The 19660-nt window shown below is 36.6% G+C and overlaps 1 protein-coding gene across 1 annotated transcript in view; it reads right to left on the bottom strand.

Moving 5' to 3' along the window:
• The window catches only part of LOC139731041 (leucine-rich repeat serine/threonine-protein kinase 1-like), a 100363-nt gene that overhangs the window by 39350 nt on the left and 41353 nt on the right, over positions 1–19660 (bottom strand). Inside the window, exon 3 of the mRNA XM_071641925.1 lies at positions 3868–4006. Coding sequence (XP_071498026.1) covers positions 3868–4006 — 139 coding nt within the window. The remainder of the gene's footprint in view (positions 1–3867; positions 4007–19660) is intronic.

The raw sequence follows: 19660 nt of genomic DNA, 5'->3' as shown, positions 1-19660 counted from the left end.
CAAATACACAAATGATAATGATAAATCTTTGATCATCAGAAATAGATTAATAATTACAAACATGCTCCAAATTTTCTTTATCATTTTTAAACCAAAATGTTCTATTATAACAACATAACTTAGATGAGGCCTGGGCCCTGTTTTATCAAAAAATATAATCAATTATAAATTCCCTTGACACACAGGTTGCCATAGACTTACAACAGAAATCAACTATATAATAGATTGTAACTCTTCATAAAACAGGGCCCTGGTTTCAAATAAAAGATATGACAATTATGGGATAGATAACATTTTGTTAATAGAGAACATGACTCAAGACTTGAGTCATTATTACAGGGTAATTCCTTGTTTTTATATCAAGTTAATACCAGTTATGGTTTTGTATTTTTCATTTTTGTGTGTGTGTGTCTCTCTCTTTTGTTTTTGTTTTTGTTTTTGGGGAGGGGGAATCTTAACCTTACAGGGAGGAGGGAGTAAATGTCAATATAGTTGAATCTTAACCCATATCGGTCCACCTACGGGATATTCCGTAGTTCGTCCGAATGCCGCAGGGGCCATATACGGAATATCCCATAGTGAATGAATTGACATATAAACGATGTCATTCCAAAGTTCTTTCACCTTCTAACCTTTGACAACATATCCCAGAATGCTTTGCCACACTGTCTGCGATAATTCAAGATGGTTTTGTCAGTCGAACGCAAACAATATCGTAAAAATAATCGAAAAAAATGTGTGTTTACATGGAATAACGTAAATAACCATGAAGCGTCAGTGGGTGCTATCTACGGCTGTACGAAGTGCTTGATTTTGGATTTTCTGCTGCAGCTTTTGGGGAGGTTTGGACACTTGCCGGGTGATGATTCGACTGTGGTAATAGTCTCACATGTACATCCACATGTATGTACAACAATTGTATAATTCAGTCGAAACTGAAAAGCTGTAGAAGTGTATCTATCGTGACGAGTTTCGCTTCAACAAACTATAGGATGCACATATTATACTATCGATTTCCCGTGCACTCGCAATGGCTTCATTGCCATAAACATAAACATAAACCTGCAATTATTGTTTCAATGGTTATGATATTCATATTTCCAGAAAGCTGACACTCTGATCATTTCATTTCCGGTACTGGATGTGTAAAATTACAACATTTGCTATTTTTAATCCATGAATGAAAGTAAACAAACAAATTGATTTCGTAACTTTTGGATTACTGTACTTCACTTCTGCTGAGTACTATGACTGCACTGTGCATTGAATGGTAGCATGTCATATAAGGTCCATACCATTTTAAAGGGAATTTTATCCTCTTTCAAATGACATGTAACTTGTCTATGTTTTGTTCGTTGCTTGCTAATGAAGAGCGATTGTTTGGAGAGTTGTCTGCCTGTCGGCGTGTGTGTGCAAACGGTGCTGGGCCACTGCGGTGTTTGTTTACACAAGTGCGTTGGCCCGATATGGGTTAAATTCCTGGTTTTAATACTTGACTATTATGAATGAATCAATGTGTTGCTTCCTTCAATCCCACATACAGTACATCAAAGTGAGGGGGGCAGAAATCATGTTAATAGTTTATTAAAGTTACTTCGTGAAAGCTGAGTTATTCAGTTAACTTGACTACCCCCAACGAGTCACAGCTGTAATCCTGTATGGAATCATATTGGCACACTGGTACCATGTATGTATATGACTTCCTCACCTTGCATCTCATAATGGCTGAATTCATGATGAAAATGATGACAATTATAGGAGGTATGCATCACCTCTCTGCAAGCATTGATCAGAAACTGAATTGCCAATCTAATAATATAACAATCTGTACCTCATTATATTGAACTTGAACATCATCATGTACCTCAACACTGTATACCTCCATGAGGTTTTAAACTTTAATATAGGGTTTTCATGCACAATAGAAAGCTCATAAATGCATTCATAATTGCTGCAATTAAATACTCATTATTTCTCAATTTACCTCTCTCTCTTATTCTCTCAGTTTTAGTTTCACTTTGATTTTAGTTGTCCACTTTTGCAAATACACAGAAATACACACAAATACACAATGAAAATGATAAAATCAGGAACCTCTAAAATTCCTACTCGTAACATAATATAGACACACAGGTACACAAAAGGAAATTACATACGTGTGAAAAGTCTTGTACCTCGAGATACAAGCGGAGGAGGCCGTCATCAATAAGCAATGTGCTTGAGGAGGATGACGGCCTCGGATATCATGATGCAGTGGACTCCCGTTATAACGAAGTCTTCGGGACCGACAGTTTTCTTTCATTATATCAAAATTTTGTTATAATCGAACAAATAAACAATAAAAAACTAAGAGCGGATAACGTTGAGGCCTGAATTTTTACTTTGTTGTAACTGGAATTTCATTATAACCGTGTTCGTTATAACAGGAGTGCACTGTACATAAGAAAAGGCTTTTGGGGCATTTACGCACACACACCTCCATGCATACACACACAGGCACGCACACGCATCTGAACACAAGAGGCCAACAAATTCCAGTCTAGTGATTAATAAGCATTGTTATCAAAGTCACTCTGCTATGGTAGGAAAGTTCAACTGACCACAACATGATCTGTCTCTTGGGGGGGGGGGGGGGGGGGGAGTTGTAAGCTAAGAATGATGCTTTCGTCTGAGGAAACAAACTTTACCCGTAAGGATGGACTGATTTTGCTACAATACGCATTTCCGATAAGACACTTGCCCGAGTATACTCGGGACTCATCCTCAACGGGTTACTGTAAAAGTGGATATTTTCGCGTAACTGATTTTTCACGCTTGGCCGGGTAAGAAGAGTTTTGCGTGTTTTTCATTCCGCGGAATCAAAGACATCAGCTACTGGAGCATATGGCACGCAAAAATATGTGCGTGCTTTTATTTTCGTGCTAGCTTCTGGTTGCACGAAATGCGTGAAAATTTCAACACCGCGAAAATTTCCACTTTTACTGTAATAATCATACTTCTTCTGTTATGTAGCCAAAAGAAGAGAATTATTGGATTTACCATTTGTTGTGGTAGTCATTAAATATTTCACAACATTATTCTCTAACAGCTAGCTAGGTCTTTTTTCATTAATTTTTTTACCCATTTCCAACAGGAACATATTTTTACAGAAACTGAATACATAAATAATTCTACCAGCTGAGATGTGAAAGACATTGGCTGGTAGAATATTACCAGAAATATTGGTGTAATCAAGTTTAAAATGCATAAAATTTATCGAAAGTCCTAGCAATAGCATGCAAAACAAACATTTTGAGGGTTTGAAATATTTGCACTTTTTATATGGATGGTAGATTCATGATCTTGGATGATTATGTCACTCTTATGTAGTTAAATGTAATGGACATTCACTTTGTCATATTCTTCAACCTATATATTTTCCCACTACAAAATTTGTAATTTGTAATTTTCTATAACTACTGTAATTTCATAAAAGAATTAATCTTATATGAACACTTCTGAGAATATATGCCATACAAGCAATGCTTCTAAATTCCTCACATTTCATGAAAATTCTTGTATTTGTTGTATTCAATAATTTGCACATTCAAATCTCAATCCAATGGAAACTATAAAGAGATCTGATATATTAACAAAATACCTGATATAACAAACTAATTTCTCCAGTCCCAATAAATCTATTTCCTTTTTTTGTATTGTTTATTGACTACTGATATAACAAACTATCTGATATAAAGAACAAAATTGTCTTGGTCCCAAGGATGTTGGTGTACTGAGTATCCACTGTATAATTGTATTTTACTTGTAAAATGTCAAATATGGAACTTAAAGATATATATTTTTTAAAAATGTATTTGCTTGTCTTACTTGAACAGCGGCGTCTCCTTGTAGTCCTTATTGATGGCGCTGAAGCCAAGCTTCTTGAGGAGAAATTCCAACTTCCGTACATCTGAACACGCCTCCAGGACGTCCAGCTCGAGCTCAGCTTGCAGTTGTTCTCGTTCAGCTGTGTTCACACAGGAAAACAAAGGGAAGAGATTATACAATTAGCATCAAGAGCTCCCATTCACACTCAGGACTTAGCAGGGTTTTTTTTTTTTTTTTTTTGTATGTGTGTGTGTGTGTACATGGCCATGTAAATATCTGGTTCATTTACAGCCATTCACACTTGCTGAAAGATCACTTGGCTGCAAATGAAGTGCTTTGATTATTCCAGTCTGCACATGGATCCATGAAAAATATCATTGGAGCATCACCACAGGCACCCTCACATGTAAATGTATGTGTGGTGAGTTATATTGGATTTAAAAAAAATGATGGTCTCTTCATGTACCCATCATAAACCGTGCTCAGTAAATTTTAAAGAAAGTGCTTTAAAAAAATTAAAGGGTGTGTACAGTTCTGTTCGAGGTGTAGATTTAGCTTTTAACATTTTGCGAGATATTCAGAAACCACTCTATGAGATGTCAAAGAGCATGCAGTTCTAAGGGGTATCCAAAGTTTATTCGATGAAAATTGGTTTTGAAATGGCTGAGATATCCAAAAACATGGTGTAACAAAGAGATCCTAATAAAAGGGGTGGCCTGTCGCCTTTTATTATTAGCACTTTTTTTGGATATCTCAGCCATTTGAAAACCAATTTTCATCAAATAAACGTTGAATCCTCCTTAGAATTACATGCTCTTTCATATTTCATAAGAGGCTTTTCATTATCTCACTGAGGAATGTTCAAAACATGAATCCCTACCTCAACCAGTACTGTACAGTGCAAAGTAAAAATATGATTACCATAGGCAGAATCGCCGATTGTAAACACACCTTTTTCTGCATTTTGAAACGACGTTTTGAAACGTCCTCTATATCAAAACGGACATGGACGCAACCACATTTTGCACCAATCTCATTTAAAAATGCTGATTATGGCCCCGAAAAGTAGAGCATCAACACTGCTTAAGAAATCATGATGCATGACATGTGAGATATTTGAGCGAAATGATTCTACGTCACAAAACAGTTTCCTAAAAATCAACATCATAGGTGGTTTTCAGGGTAGAGTAGTTCGTAACATTGAAATTTTTAATACAAAGCACTAGTGCAAAACAAGTGTTAGAGCAGGGAGGTGATCGTCTCACCTCCCTGGTTAGAGTGAACAGGGAAACGGTAAATCATTCAGAAAAAAAAGAAGATAAAAATGATAAATCATTGGGATATTAATATCTGCAGAGTCACACTATAACTTACATAACGATAGGCAATGACTGTATGAATCTCTGCATTTTACGTGCAGTTTTCTAACAGGGGCACGCAAATTGCACCATGAAACCGAGTGTCTGCATACATAGCAGGGAATAGTAATAATAATGCTGTCCATATTGCTTGACATTATGACAACGCTTTTCAGATTACAGAGTTTTCATATGGCTATACGATGTATGGATGTGGCACATTTTGTGTGTCTGAATGCTCCATGATAATTGAAACCTCTTATGGATATACATATGTGAAATATCAGTATGATGGCTTGAGCAGCATTTAAATGTACATAATTGTATGACAGAGAAAGGTTTGTGGTACAGCATCATGAATACATAGTCCTTGTAGGGATGATCATCGTGGCTTGACAAAAGAAAAATCTAGAAAGAGAATAAGTTGTTTTTTTTTATTATAACATTTTTCTTTTTCGCCTAGTAATTCAAAAAGCTTCAGAGGGAGATTTTTAAAACTGAACGTCAATCCCCTAATTACTATTAAAATGTAAAGGATTCAAAAATTATTTAAGAAATCACCAATGAGCAAAGTTTACTGACATCAATTTCCCAGACTTTCCCAAAGCATGTTGATAGTTTTCCTTTAGTTTTCTAGGCCTGTACCAAAAATGATAACAAGAAATAAATCACTTTTTAAAGGTTTTTTTTTTTCTGACTACAGAACTCTGTGTTACTCCGCTACTTCTTTCAGGAATATGCATGATTTAGCATAGGTCAGTGGGCACAAACGATGGTGTGAGCTCTCTGGCCATAATCACAAAATCTAGAGATATGACAGCTGGAAAACAATGGATCAATTCCAGCAACTGTTTAGAAATTTACACAAAAGCTGCATAGCCAGACTGACCACAAAGATGCCAAGACATGGTCAAAATACACAAAGGCTCGGTCTTCCCAGGATCCAACAGGGGATATGGATGTGAGTCTCAACCTTGAAAACGTCAAAACACCACAAATCACATCCTGAATTCACTGCCCTTCTGATAAAAACCACTTTGCAAACAGATGACCGTGTGCATTACCTCGATTTAAGCTTTACCCTAACTGTACTTCTGATGGATTTGTTTTTATTTTGAAAATGGCAATATGTGAAGACAATACACTTGGCACAAAAACACAATTTTTGGTCAGTATTCTCATTTTTAGATCATATGTGGCTGCCAAAACCACCACAAAATCATAAATATAGCCTCTAATTGGACAAGCCAAGTATTACAGGCAATAGGCAGAGGAAATGCAAACTTGCATCGAAAGGGAAACAAAGCATTTGAACGAAGATCATCTCAGTTTTCTTCTGTCTGCAGGAATATCAGAGTAAAAATAGAATGTTAATCATGGACTTTTCCAGCCAAATTGTTGCTACTTAATATTTGGACATTCATGAACTCTTCATGTGCCACAGTGTACATGTAAATCCCTGTGTGCCGTAATTCTGAAACAGCATCGTAATTATGCTCTTGTATGCTTTAGTATAGCAACAACATTCTGTCGTTCAAATCCATGTAACTTTTACAGATTTGTGTTACTCTGGACATGTTATGAGTAAACTTGAATGTAGAGAAAATGCCTAGCTTTGCTTTGATGTAAATTGTGTGACAAATTTATGATTTTGTTTTTCTTTCAAATGACCAGTAGCTGCATTATTGTAGAGACGTGACTTTTCACTCAAAACAGCGACAGAAACTTATAGAATTCATTTGCAAATCCAGTAGGGACACCATGTATGACAGTCAATCACCATATTATAAAATACAAGCTACACATGACAGGAATAGAATTGAGAAATGCTCTCATTGCACTGTAAGAACCTTATTTCATATTTGGATTAATGAACCTTTGGCAATAATGCCACAAATGTTTGGATTTAATGAACAACCCTATTTTATTTCCAGACTAACAAACATAAAGGAATAATTATGGAATTTGTGAGTTTCTGAATCATGAATCTTCAGAATAATGCCACAGAGTTCAGATTAATAATGTTTACTTCATTTTTTATTACAAACATTAAAGATATAAGGAATTGCATGGGTGTTTCTGAATAAAACAAACCTTAGAAAAAAAAAACCTTATTTCATTCTCAGATTACCAAACCTTCAGAATAACAAACAGTGACCATAAATCCAAACATCAGTCACACCTCGAATATTTCTCTTCGTCTAATTTCGCACTTACCAACTCAGAATGACTCGATTGTAGAGTGGAAGAGCACATCAGAGATAAACAAGATTGCCCTTTTTCCCCCTGTGTACTTGTCACTGTTTCATGACATAATGCCCCTTACCTGCACTTATGTGCACATAATCTGCTATCAACTGATCATGTGAGAACAATAATGGAGGCAATAAATGGAATTAAACTACACAGAGCAAGGTCATCAACTTTTTTCTGCCATCATTAAAACAGTCATTAAAACCACCCATATTGCACAATAAAGATCATCAATCATTTTAATTTAAGGTTATGGTTGACTCGTGTGAGTAAAGTAAAAAGCAAACTAACAATGAATCTTTCATTTTCTTTTAATACTGCATTTGGTTTGGTGTGAATCTGGTTGTCATATAACATCATTTAATTTCTTCTTATTCCCCTCTCTTCAAAATGAGATGAACACTTTGAATCATGAATATCGCGGACATTACACAGTGGGAACACAATGGTTTTCAGAGCAAAGTTAACCTGTTGAGGACAAGTCCCGAGTATGCTCAGGCAGGTGTCTATGGGAAATGTGTGCTGTAGCAAAATCAGTCCATCCTCAACGGGTTAAACTTGTTGTGTCAGAGCACAAATTTGCTCCTTGAGACTACCATATTATACAAAAGTGCTGTCATAAAATCATATAAAGCAGCACCGGAGACAGTAAAAAACAAACAAACAAACAAACAAACAGCTCTACAAAAGAAAGAAGAAAATAAATATGCATGAAAAAAGGAGGGAAATTAGGGACAGAAAGAAGAAAAAAAAGGGATGAAGAAAGTAGCAAGTTTATTACACTCTTTTTAATAAACTACAATGTCAAGCAGTACTGTCATAACAGAACATATAAGAAATATACTGTACGAGCTGAAATTTTCGGGGTGGTTTTATTTTCGCGAATTTCGCGAATCGCCTTTGAACCGCGAAAATAACAACACGCGAAAAAAACAACGCACGAATAAGTAAGTTCAGTTTAGACCCTCGCAACCGCCAAATTAACAACATGCGAAAATGTCCTCCAAGTAGCAATTAATGAAAATATCTGTACGCGGAAATTTCAGCTTGTACAGTATATAGCAGCACGTAAGAAGTTGGGGCACAAAAAAAAAAGAAAAAAAGAAGAGGCCTGAATCTACAGTAGATGAGAATGCATGGTTAAAGAAGGGTGAAAGAAAGACAAGAAAAAAAAGATGGAAGGAAAATTGTATCAAATAATGTGTGTGGTGAGATCATTATCAAAAAGAACTTTCCCATCTTACACAAGAGTATTTGAGTATGCATGCACCCACAAGAAATGTCAAATTTTAAAGTCTTGTCCACACAGAAAGCAATAACATTGTTTCCCATTTCAATATGAATATTATGTGATCACATTCTGTTTTTAGAATTAGCTGCAATTTTCTGACATCATGAATATTTGCACCAGGTGGCCCTAATATGAAATGATTGGCTTCATGACAAATAGTTTATAAAAACAGCACAAGACATCAAGAATATGAGTAAAGATGCAAATCACAACTGACCCTGAAGGTAATGCCCACTTGGTTGACTAAAATGATAAATAGTCATAATTTCCTTTACATCAATGTTTTCCTTCAGGCAACACATGATGTTGTATTATATGTGGTAGTATGTGACTCAAAACTACTCACGTGTAAGTACTTGATGATAAAAAATAGAACTGTGTTCATTGTCTTTTTTTAAAATTTTGTTTTGCTTTCCGCTGATGCTCTTGAAACTTTACAGCCATACATCATAATCATGTGATGATGGCAGTTAGTTCCAATTCAAAGAGGATCCTTGTTAAAGGTACTGTTTACCATTAAGAGCAGTGATTTTAAAAATGTTTAAGATATCACATTTGATGCATTGCTAGGTCAGGTGTATCACAAAACAGTATACCATACAAAATTTTTTACAATAAAGCCTAAAATATAAGGAGATATCACTATTTTTCTCAATAAACCATAACTATAGATGGTTTTACAGTCTAGAAACATCTTTATTATAATTGTAAAAAGGTTTAGTCTAGAAACATTTTTATTATAACTATTGTTCACATTTTGTATACTTAACAATACTTAACATTGATTACACTGATTCAGATTTTTACAGTGGTTGTTTCTGTCCCTATAACTCACATTTTAGAGCTATTTTGAAGCACTAAAGCTGGATTTTTGTTTCATCTGCAAATGGTAAATAATGCTTTTAACCTTGTTACTCAGGAAAGTAGCATGCCTGCCTTGACTCTGATGCACACAAGATCTCAAATTTGATTCCGAAAGAGAAAGAGACCAGCCAATGATATGTGCTTAGATTACCAGCAAACGCATTGAGCATGTTTCTACTGAACAATAAATATCTTAGGTGATGCACAGTGATGCACGAAACACCTCAAATTTGTCTTCAGTAGAAACACACTGCAGGTAGTGGGTGATACAATGTCATGTGAGGTGATCCTTCATCTATTGTTTAACCCGTTGAAGACCAGTCCCGAGTATACTCTGGCAGGTGTCTACAATGTGTATTGTAGCAAAATCAATCTGTCCTCAACAGGTTACGGTAGTCAATGCGAGGTATTGCGAAGGACAATTTTCAGTGAAAACAGAGCATGCATGTAATGATATTTGTAGTGTGCCTGAAGTCTTGAATTCTTACCAGGAGATTCAGCTCAGTGCAAGCACGACCTGACCTGTGACCTTTTAATTCATCACTTCCTGGTTCAATGTACACTCAGCAAAAAAAGAAAGTAAACATTTTTTCAAGTTTATATCTCTCATAAAATATCTGGCCAAAAGTTATGTATTATATACCATATTAAAGGTTAATTAATTGGCTATCAGCCTAGTAGGTCAATAAAATGGGAAACTCTATGCATGAGTGAACACCTTTGTTTTTCTCTTCCAAGGCACAAAAGCAAAGATTGCAAAATTGAATGAGTTGTCATTCACGCGAAAGTGCTTCCCCATATAACAATAAGAACAAAAGACAAATTTAACACAAGTAGACACATTGATTGATTTGAAAAAATTAACCTTTGATCTCTATAATATCTTTGAAGCCCAAATATCAATAAAGGCAAAAAATAAGGAAGAGAAAAAGAAGAATCTGGGGTCAAGCCAAAAATCAAATGAAATAAGACTAAGGAGATGAAGAAATATTAATAAAAATGGTAGAAATTTGTTTTCAAATTAGGAGAATTGTAAATGATATTTGGTTTTTATTTTATCTCATGAATCTTTGACTTTCTTACTAAAAAAGAGTAAAATAAAGAAATTCTTTTTATTTAATCATCTTTATGCCATTACTCCCTACGTCGTTTGAAATTTAAGCTGACAAGAACTTCTCATCTTCCTCCTTTAGTTTCCCATTTTGTTTCTGTTTGAGGTTATAAAGAGACAAAGAGAACAAAAATTTGAATGCAATTCCATTTATGTCTCTCATTGTTTTAAAATGGCTTTTTGTTGTCATTGTTATCTTGAAGGGCATTACCAAAATGAAAGACAACTTGTCAAATTTTGCAATTTTTACTTTTGTATCTTGGCGGGTCAAAATGAATGTGTTCACTCATGCGTAAAATTTCCTTTTGTATCAACCTACTAACTTGATAGCCAATTAAATTACCTTTAATATGGTATATAATACATTGATTTTCATCAAAATCTTCTACAAAAAAATATGATCTCGAAAAAGTGTTTACTTTCTTTTTTTGCTGAGTGTATTTTACCAGTTCCCTCGCATGATGCCTCATCACTGCATATTTCATTGCTAATCAGCAGAAACAGTTCAGGTTGAAGGAAAATATCAGGTGACGCAGGTGCTAAAAAATTGTGGTGATATGAGGCAATATGAGGTGTCCAGTGAAAACATGCACTTTGTCCCAGGTGGAATGACCACAAAATGGGGATTCTGTGTATGAATGTGTTAAAGCATTGCTACTAGAATGTTTGTAAATCTGGAAAATGAAATGACGTTCGTAAACTATGCAAAAATGATAAGAAGGTGGATATTAGCCAGATTTTTGAATCATGAACCTCATTTTGCTTTTAGATTATTATAAATGAACCCTTGGAAATGGTGAACCTTCAGAATAATGAACTGTAACCACTAACAGCTGTGCAATAATGGATTAGAAGATAATGAAGGAGTGCCTCTTGAGTCAAAGAAAAAGAACAAGAAGAAGGAAGAAGGAAGAAAGAAGAAAAAAGAGAAAAAAGAGAACAAAAATAAGGAGAAAAAGAAGTAAGAAAAGGAGGAGACAAAGGAGGAGAATAAAAGAGAACAATAAGACAAAAAAGTAGAAGGAAAAGAAGGAAAAGAATGAGATGAAAGGGAAGAAGAAGTAGGAGAAGAAAAATGGAAGGAGAAGAAGGAGAAGAAGAAAAAGGAGAATTAAAGAAAAGAAGGGTAGGAGTAGATCAAGAATTAAAAAAATGAAGAAGAAGATGATGAAGAAGTGGAAGAAGAGGGGTAAAAGTAAAAGGCTTCCACTCTTGACGCTTACATGATCAATCTGCTATTTCACACTACTCACAATGAAGCCTAATTGTCTTTGTTTGGGGCTAATAATAGACCTGTCTTGGGTGTGCATGAAGAGGACTATACCTGTGCACAGGTGCAACTTCCACCATCCAGGAAGATTAATGTGGCAGACATGTCTGAAGAGTCATAATAGTTAGGTTCACACGCAGTTCCTGAATTTGAAGTTTAGGTAGAAAACTTAACTCTTAATGATAAGCTTGTAGTTTAATTAGCACCATGTCGACGCACTCGAAAGTTAGCAATCTTAAAGTTTAGGCCATGATTAGAACGAGACATCTTAGGGTTTACGCTCTCTCCACGAGCCACGGGGGGTCCCCACTTTCGCTTCGTGTGGACACAATAATCAACGAGCTGGTGAGTTAGCATGAACCTTGCTTCTTGTTCGCATCGGGGGTCAATCTCCAGCTGCGCTATTTTGTATGGGCATAAGGTCATCTAGCAAGGACTCTGCACTTCCGGTGTAATCATCGAGTGGGTAACTTAAAGGGATGGTACAGTATTGGTGGAGATGAGAATTGGGCTTTTAACTTTTTGCGAGATACCAAGAAAACACTTATGATATAGTATAGAGCATACCATTTTAAGAGGAATTCAAAGTTTTGATGAAAATCGGGTTTGGAGTGACTGAAACATCCAAAAACAAGGTAAAACAAAGCGAACATAATAAAGTGTGGGTTTATTAGAATCGCTCTTTTTTTGGATATCTCAGCCATTTCAAAACCAATTTTCATCAAATAAATGTTGAATTCCTCATAGAATTACATGCTCTTTCATATTTCATAAGAGGTTTCTCATTATCTCACCAAAAAATGTAAGAAACCTGAAATTAGGTCTCAACCAAAACTATACGATCCCTTTAAAGTTTAGGGGAGTGTGTGAACCCGCGTCATGAATTCATGAGTGGAGCTAATCATTGACAGTTAAGTTTTCGACCTAACCTTCAAGTTTGGCAACTGCGTGTGAATGCAACTAAAATTTTTAATCTTAAAGATTAACCCTCGGTTTTAACCTTTGATGATAACCCTGTAGATTTTAAAGGTTGTGCATTTCCATTGCAAACATCACAAAATTTTGCATGGTTAATGAATAATGTCTCGTAACAGCATGTATGAAATCTTATGGAAATATACATTAGAGTTTTTAAACCCATTGAGGATGGACTAATTTTTCTACAACATTCATTTCCCATTCACACTTGCCTGAATATACTCGGGACTCATCCTAACACCTGATGTGTGATGAAACATTTAGTGCACAACACAAACTGGCGAGGTTGACTGAGAAGTTAACCTGTTGAGGACATGTTGATTTTGCTACAACACGCATTTCCCATAGACACTTGCCCGAGTATACTCGGGACTCATCCTCAATGGGTTAAGGGGAAATAAGGTTCACAGAGAGGTAATGCTAACTGTCAACTTTGTTGATTATCATGTCCACAGAAAGTAAAATACAAGTGGGGACCCCCCCCCCCCCCAGCTCGTGGACAAGAGGTAAACCCTAGGATGTCTGGTGGCTATAGTCATCAACTACAAATAGACTGCTAACCTTCTGAGTGCATCCACATGGGGCTTAACTATATTATATTCCACATACTAAAGAATCTTGCTATAGGATTGGTCAAGAGCTGATCATGTGATAAAGCGTAGTTTTACCCATCACATCACCTGAGAAGAAAAGTTTGTTACACTCTATGTTGATAGTCTCTTTTGTTTTGCTGATCTCTTCAGTCCATACAGTCCTAACGCGAGATGAGTATGTGCGAAATAAAAGTGCGTTGCACTGTGGACTATCATTTAACTAGGTCACTTGATAGTACACAGTGCAATGCACTTTCACTTCGGTGCCGCGCGGTGTGAGCAGCAAATTCATTGTTTTGTCATCTACGCGCACACATAGCCTAAGCCCTAAGGATACCTAAAGACAGCTAAAACGGTTTCAGATGTGGAATAAAGTGGGAATTTCTATGACCCTAGATGTGGAATATGAATCAAATAATCAACTTTTAGTTTCAGGCAATGAGACAAACTATCACTTCCTTGGCGATCTGAATGTGTACGCTATCTTACCTCAGCTGCGCTTCGGAAAGATAGCTACATCCACATCGCCTCGGAAGAGATAGTTTGTCCCATCCCCTCCCCCAACGTTGATTATTTGCTTACTATCTATTAATCTTTAACCCGTTGAGGACGGTTTGATTTTAATTGCTACAACATGCATTTCCCATAGAAGTTTGCCATGATTATACTCAGGACTCGTCCTCAACAGATTAAGATTAAAATATTCTGATAAGTGAACCCTTGTTTATTTTTGGATTAATGAACATCTATGTACAGGGAATTTGTGTGCTTCAGAATGAACTCGATTTCACTTTCAGATTAATGAACCTTCTGGAATAGGGAACATTACCTGGTAAATATGCTGTTTTGTAAAGCAGACCAGTTTAATACCTTTTACCAAGGACATACTAGGTCTCGCCTACGATAATACCTCCTTGCTTTTACCATTTATAGTATGTGCTGCAAAAACCCTAAATAACTGTGGCAGCGGCGAGCTATTTAAGTGCTCGCTAAATTATGACCAAAAAGAAATATTCTCAAACCTATTACACACAACTAAAATTCTGTCAGCTAAGACCACTGGAATGTGTATTGACTATAACACTAATTGCCACAACAGTCAGATAGGAGCTCTCATACATGTTTATTATGAATAGGTACAGATCAGAATGCAGTATTAGTAGGTGGTCTACTTCAATCACAATTTGATTTTTTTTTGTTTTTTTTTTTGTAATGACTAAACAGAATGAATGCTGAAAAAAATCCGTACAACACTGGAACTCATCAATGTTTTCTTTGGCACACAGAATGTCGCTTTCAGAGTCCAGCGTTGCCATTTTATGCCGGGTATGATTTGTCAAGAATGGCAGGCAGGGTCATCTAGAGTTCACAGACACTTTTTTATAAGGTGCCTCCGACTGCAGTTCTAATTTGGAATCGCCGTTTCCCGCACAGCCATGCACACCGGTCCAAAGAGGAGCTCACATGGATCCCTACTTGTACCCATGAGTCATGGTTTATTTCAGAAAAATGGAAGGGGCCAGAATTAAAAGGAAGAAAATAAGGAGAAGAAGAAACAAAAGACATAGAGCAGAGAGAGAAAGAAAAAAGTCGAAACTTTCAATGTGAGGCATGAACATGTCTAGCTGTGTGCTGATGAAGCCTAAATTGTAGACAGATTGGAACTAAAAATACAAAATATATGACAGGCTCAATAATAGGACACTAATAATGCTATATATGGTACATGTCATTAATGAGAAGTACATCCAGTGCATTGAAAAGCCTCAATCTATTTTTAAACTGATAGTCCTATCATTTCTCTGTTGAAATAATTGAATTTTGACCATCGCCCACTGTGCCACTGCCATAGCCATAGCTAACTGCTACTGGCTAGTTCTGCTGGTTATAACCAGCACAACAAAGACTACCTTGTACTGTACAAGAGGTAATTTTCGCGAACAGATATTTTCGTGTACAGATATTTTCATGAATGAGGAAGTCACAGACATTTTTGCGAGATGTTGTTTTTGCAAATTGACATCTACACTACTACAAATGCAATATTAGCCTATCACATCGTAACATTTTTGCGCGTTGTTAAATTCGCGCTCCAACTGTGATTTGCAAAATTTGAAAAAAATTAAACCCTCGTGAAAATACTGTAAAAGTGGTTTCTTTCGCGTACAGAAACTTTCGCGGTTTCCATCGGTGCAGACTTTTTCGCGTGTGTTTAAATTCGCGGTCGGTATTGATAGCATTGTACAAGCGACGAGTTCAAAACATTTTCGCGTGATGTTAAATTCGCGGTTCAACCTCAAAGCGCGAAAATTAAACCACCGCGAAAGAAACCACTTTTACAGTAACAGCTTTATACACTATTATACTCTGGATGCTGTCATAATCATATCATCACACAAATATTAAATGATTCTAATACTGCATCATGATTTGCTTGACTTTGCCCAATTACGTCTTTTTGAATACTTTTGTCAGAAAACCATGACCACAAACCTTATAGGGCCTTCCTCTCCCTCTCCTCCTCCTTCCTCCCACCCCCCCCCCCCCCCAAAAAAAGAGGATGGGTTGGTTAGATTAAAGGTACTATTTACCACTGGGAGCAATGATTTAAAAAAAAATTTTCAAGATATCACATTTGATGCATATGTGTAGGTCACTTGTATCACAAAACATCCTACTATGTAGAAATTTTGCCCCCCAAAAACCCACCTAAAATATAAAGGAGATATCACCATATTCCTCAATAAACCATAACTGTTTGTAGACGGTTTAGTCTAGAAACATTTTTATGATAACTACTGTTCACATTTTGTGTATTTAACAATGCTTAAAATCAATTATACTGATTCCAATTTTTTACATTGGTTGTTTCTATCCCTAGCTCACAGTTTAGAACTACTTTGAAGCACTAAAGCTGGGTTGTTTTTGTTTTTTTTCATCTGCAAATGGTTTTAATCAGGACTTTAAAGAAAATACACCAACTGTTTGTGAGTGTGCTGATTAGTGCAATAGCACAACCTACAATATATACAAACTGAACATCAATAGTCTGCATATATCATTCCTGTTCCCATTCAAACAGATCTTCTAAAACAGGCTATAAAGAAGTAATAAAATACAATATGTCTTCTCAAATGTGATGTTTCAGTGTGAACAAAAGACAGAAGGCCATAACAAATGAAGGGGAATGCAGGGGTGGACCCAGGAATTCCATAAAGGGGAGGTGCCTTTACAAAATTAAAGGGGGGCGCATGTGCCCCCCCCCCCATTTTTTTTTAATTTCTTTTGGTTTAACAAAAAATAAAGAGGGGGCGTGCACGCGGTGCACCCCCCTCTGGATCTGCCACAGGAATGCAACAAATGTAAAGAGGTCTGTGACTATCTTGGACAGTGTTTTAGACATGCACTATCGCGTCTTGACTAGCTGCTGCTCTTTACTTTTGCTTTACAGGATATCAAATATTCTAATGTCTTCTATTGTTTCGAGCAAAGATCATGTGTTCTCATTTCAAAGAAATCTGTCTGGAGTGAAAACAAAAATAGATCTGCGAAAGTAAATAATTCAAGCCATGTACCATACACTCATTTTTCAGGGATGTACTAAAATGAAACCAAACTCATTTTGGAAAAGTATCATCTTGGCTGTTATCAGCAACGTTTGGAATTCCCAGTATAATCCCATATACGCTGTTATTTTCACGAATGAGGAAGTAATAGACATTTTCGCGAGATGTTGTTTTCACGAATAGATGCCGACGCTATAAACGTAAATGTGTCATTACCCTAGCGTATTGGGACATTTTTCGCATGTTGTTAAATTCGCCATCCAACTGATATTCGCAAAAATTAAACCCTCATGAAAATAACTGCCTATACAATATTTGCAGTGCATCAGTTGCTTCTTCTGTATATCGTCGCTGGGTGACAAGACCTTGTATCTGAAATTTTGGTGAAAATGACTTTTTGTTTTAATGGTCAAATAATGGGTTAGGTGACATCCTGTCCAAATTCCAAATGTCTTACTCCAAAAATGAAGCCACCACGGCATGTCAAAGGAAAAGCTTTCCCATTCACTGTAGTGCTTTTGCCGCCATGTTTTTTTGCTCTTCTGAACATTTGACATTTTGTAGATATGAGGTCTTGTCGCCCCAGTGACGATATGTCAATGTTTTTCTTTTGCAAGCTTATGGTCATTTGGCATAATCTGCTGTTATAATGTATGTGACATCTTATAATCAAACTATGAAAAAAACCACAAGGCATCAGATTCTGTTAATTGTCCTAGACTTTATTCCATTTCACAAACAGGCAAACGGGTGTACCTTTAATGTAAGTACTGCATATCCTAGGTGACACATCAACAGAAGTGCTTTACTACTCGTTTTGTAGTTCGAAATATTTGGAAGTAGAGTGAAATTGAACAAGACGCACAAATAAATACCGGTAACAAAAAATTACAGAAACACACACAACACACAGGAAGCTACTCCTTCCTGTGAGCAGCACAATGACAGCACATCTCTTCCTAAAACAACTGCATTTATAATCATGAAAGAAAAGAGCAGTATATTGTAAATCTACAAAAAAGGGGGAAATTTTAGGGCCACTCATGCACTTTGGTAGAAGTACAAAACAGTGAAGATCTCGAGTTTTCACCCATACATCCCCACACATTCAGTCTCTGGCTGTTTCTTTACAATTATAGCATTCACGTTATTAAAAGCACTGCAACAAATGTTTTCCCTTCATGACTAAGGGCGGACTCACACTGTGCGATTTTTACTGCGATTTACCCTTTGCGATGTCGCACGACGAGAAATCGCACAGTGTGAGGATGTCTGCGATACGACAACCGGCGATTTGGGGATATCGCAGGGATCGCAGCCCCATCGCAGAACTTTGAACATGTTCAAAATTCTGCGACAATTGCTTGCGACGATGATCGAAAACTTTCAGTGAAGCAAGGTGGTAGAAGAAGTACAAATCAAGATTTGGCTGGATATGCTTCCTTTATTCCACAATTGCTTACTGATCTATCTCAACATGATGACGAAGATGAGATGGGGAGGGAGTTTTACAACGACTAAGAGTGCAATCGTGAGTAATTCTACCATGAATATGGGCTTCTCGCGTCCATTGCAGCCGTTTTGTCCATACGTAGTCCCATGTATAGAGTTTGAACGAGGGCAGATTACACAGTCTGTGGGTTGGTTAAAATTCTGTTTGCGTACCGCCGGACCGGTACTGTATCATATATGCATAGCCTTGGACTAACTTGTTAAGTGTTTTAGTCTAATGTTTGAATTATACTAAGCCTAGGCCCTACTGAGTATGCTATAAACTAGACCCATATCTAGCTAGGCCTAAATACGTGTGTGGGCCTAGAAGTGGTTCTAGGCCTAGTCTGCCCTAGATCTATGTACATACGTGTTCCAGTCGAATTTTATAAATTAAATCGACATAGTCTATAGTACACGTTGTATAAACTAAGTTACTAGGGCTAGGCCCCTGGTCTGGACAGGCTCTTGTAAGTCTAGACCATAATGGCTTAGTACTATTGCACTGCTACTGGATCGACTGACGTGGACGTGAACACTAACACTAGTAACAGTAACAGTAAACACATAACGTTAGGGCCTAACGTTAGACGTGGTTTCTGTCTAACGACATAACGTTGAAAAAGAGTAACCAACAGTTAGAGATCTAGTCTAGTCTAGAGGCTTCAAATGTGAAACATTCTTCCTGCCCTGCACATACGACCATACTAACACACAGTTACAAAACGTTGGTGGAGTACAGTTAATTCTGAGTAGACCTCTATACCGACGGAACCGGAACAGAAACAGAAACAGATCCAGATATTTTTTACACGTTGATAGGAAAGGATATTGATAATTGAAAGTCTAGCCCATCAAGATGTAACTGATATTATTAGTGATAAGATCTCTAGAAATCTACATTTTATTATTAAAGTCTTATATAGATTACCTAAACTAGTCTGTCTAGACCCTAAGCACTAGATCTAACAGTTAATTAGTCTAGCACTAGCAGTCGTAGCATGCACTAACGTTAGCA

The sequence above is a fragment of the Diadema antillarum genome, unplaced genomic scaffold (assembly GCF_040938485.1).
Source record: "Diadema antillarum isolate AM-2024a unplaced genomic scaffold, OU_Dant_1.0 scf00000022, whole genome shotgun sequence".
NCBI classification, from domain to species: Eukaryota; Metazoa; Echinodermata; class Echinoidea; order Diadematoida; family Diadematidae; genus Diadema; species Diadema antillarum.
The sequence above is the reverse complement of the archived record's forward strand: the minus strand, read 5'-3'. Positions and strand labels throughout refer to the sequence as shown.